Consider the following 1,969-nt stretch of genomic DNA (forward strand, 5'->3'; position numbering starts at 1 on the left):
GGCCGAGGGATCATTATTCTCATTCCCTCTTTTCTTTTTCTTTCTACCGCTTTCGTCCTCGTGCTGTACAAAGCTGGAGGTCTGGAGGTATTTACACACAAAAAGTCTACATGGATATTATTTTTGACAGGTTATTGTCGACATATTTTTTCGCGTCCAAGTTGGTAATAAATTAACAGAATAACTTAACAGACAAAAACGTGAGCACTCTGCAAAATTACACCCAAACTTTCTACAAATTCGTCTTTATGGACATTTTGTTATTAACAACATATGACAATATTCGAATAAATTTGTTCCTCAGCTGCCAACAAAATCGTTGACAATCATAATTAGAAAGAAGTTGTCACTGTATCTAGATGAAACAAAGTGAATACACATTTAGTTTGAACACTGTCAGTACGTCTCGCTAGCTTTTCCCGAGCGTAGTACGATTTTCTACCTGACAGTGAGTGCTTTGTGCTTTGATGCTGAACTCGATTAAGTTTGTACTTCCTACACATATTCCCCTGCTTTTCGGTAACGGCGATGTACTTTTTTCTCAACCGTGTAGGAAAGGAACTGCGTTTATCTCGATTGATCTGTTATGAACGTGGGTGTGAAATAAGACCAACCACGTTCTCTTTCTGTTCCTCGCTCCGTTCGCTCTGCTGATCCCGCTCGGCTCGGCCCGGCAGCCAGAGCCCACCGCAACTGCCCAGGGCGCCCAGGGCCCAAATAAACCTCTCACCGATAACATCTTTCTCCCTCTCTTTCTATTTCGCCCCCAGATAACACCCCCCTCTCTTTCTCTGTCTTGTTCACGCAGGCTTCAACCCTGGCATGGCGATCCTGGCCAAGGCGAGCATGTCCACGGCCGTCTTCCGCCCCGGTTTCGACATCTCCATCCCGCTCTTCCACAAGAACCACCCCGAGAAGGGCGGCGAGCCGGGCTTCGTGGCGTCCAACAACTTCCCGGCCGCCAAGAGGTACCTGCTGGCGTTCAAGGGCAAGCGCTACGTGCACGGCATCGGGTCCGAGACGCGCAACTCGCTGTACCACCTGCACAACGAGCGCGACCTGGTGCTCGTCACCACCTGCATCCACGGCAAGAGCTGGAAGGACCTCAAGGACGAGCGCTGCGACGAGGACAACGCGGAGTACGACAGGTGAGTCGCCCCGCTGCTGTGCGCGCGCGCCTGGGGCGCACAGGCCAGGCCCAGGCCGTCTTTCATGCCCCTCGCACTCGCATGAACCTCGCGGAGGAGAAGTGACAGGCCGGGTGGCGCGTTGATCGACAAATGCCGATACCCCCCGCCTATCTATTCTTCCATCCAGGAATACGTCGGCGCTAAAAGGGTGCCATCAATTCGTGTACGACAAGCTCCCCGTGGCCCCGCGTGGCCCCGCCGCCCGCCCGCGGCACGCTAGAGGCGGCGAAGGTGTCGAAGAAGCTCGGATGGGGTCCCCGGCCCGACCCTGACTAACCCTGACCCGCCACGGCGAGCTGCTCGCTGCTGCGACTCGCACGCACACTTCACAAAGGACAAGACGTTGTGCTGCAGAGCGTGTTTGGGGTCAGTGTCCATACTATCGTCACACTGGCTCGTGACTTCTGATCCTCGGGTCGGCGTTTACAATGAGAGCGAAACAGTAACACACACCCAGGCTAATGGTTGGTGCCTTGGGCCCTTGGGGTAGGTCCAGCCAACGTGCCGTGCATTGGCGCTCCTGGTCGCAGTAGTGGCGGTTAGAACAACCGCTCATCCTCGCCTTCGCGGACGATCTCGCGGTGGCCGCAGAGAGCAAAGAAGTCCTGGCGGCTTTCTGTGGCGAGATCGAACGCAACGCGGCTCGCTTCGGACTCAAGCTCTCACCGAAGACAGAGTACATGGTTGTGTCCCGGGACCCGCAGAACCCAGCACATGGCGAAAAGCTGGTGGTGGGGCCGCACGAATTCCAACGCGTGCCCCACTTCAAGTATCTCGGG

The 1,969-nt window shown here is 55.0% G+C and overlaps 1 protein-coding gene across 1 annotated transcript; it reads left to right on the plus strand.

Moving 5' to 3' along the window:
- Positions 1 to 359: 359 nt before the first annotated feature.
- On the plus strand, positions 360 to 1,152 carry LOC127749739 (exostosin-1-like). Its single transcript, XM_052269224.1, has 2 exons — positions 360 to 399; positions 809 to 1,152. The coding sequence occupies exons 1-2, from the start codon at positions 360 to 362 to the stop codon at positions 1,150 to 1,152; spliced, it is 384 nt and encodes a 127-aa protein (XP_052125184.1).
- Positions 1,153 to 1,969: the final 817 nt, after the last annotated feature.

The sequence above is a fragment of the Frankliniella occidentalis genome, unplaced genomic scaffold, assembly GCF_000697945.3.
Source record: "Frankliniella occidentalis isolate FOCC.00 unplaced genomic scaffold, Focc_3.1 Scaffold86, whole genome shotgun sequence".
In the NCBI taxonomy this organism is placed as follows: domain Eukaryota; kingdom Metazoa; phylum Arthropoda; class Insecta; order Thysanoptera; family Thripidae; genus Frankliniella; species Frankliniella occidentalis.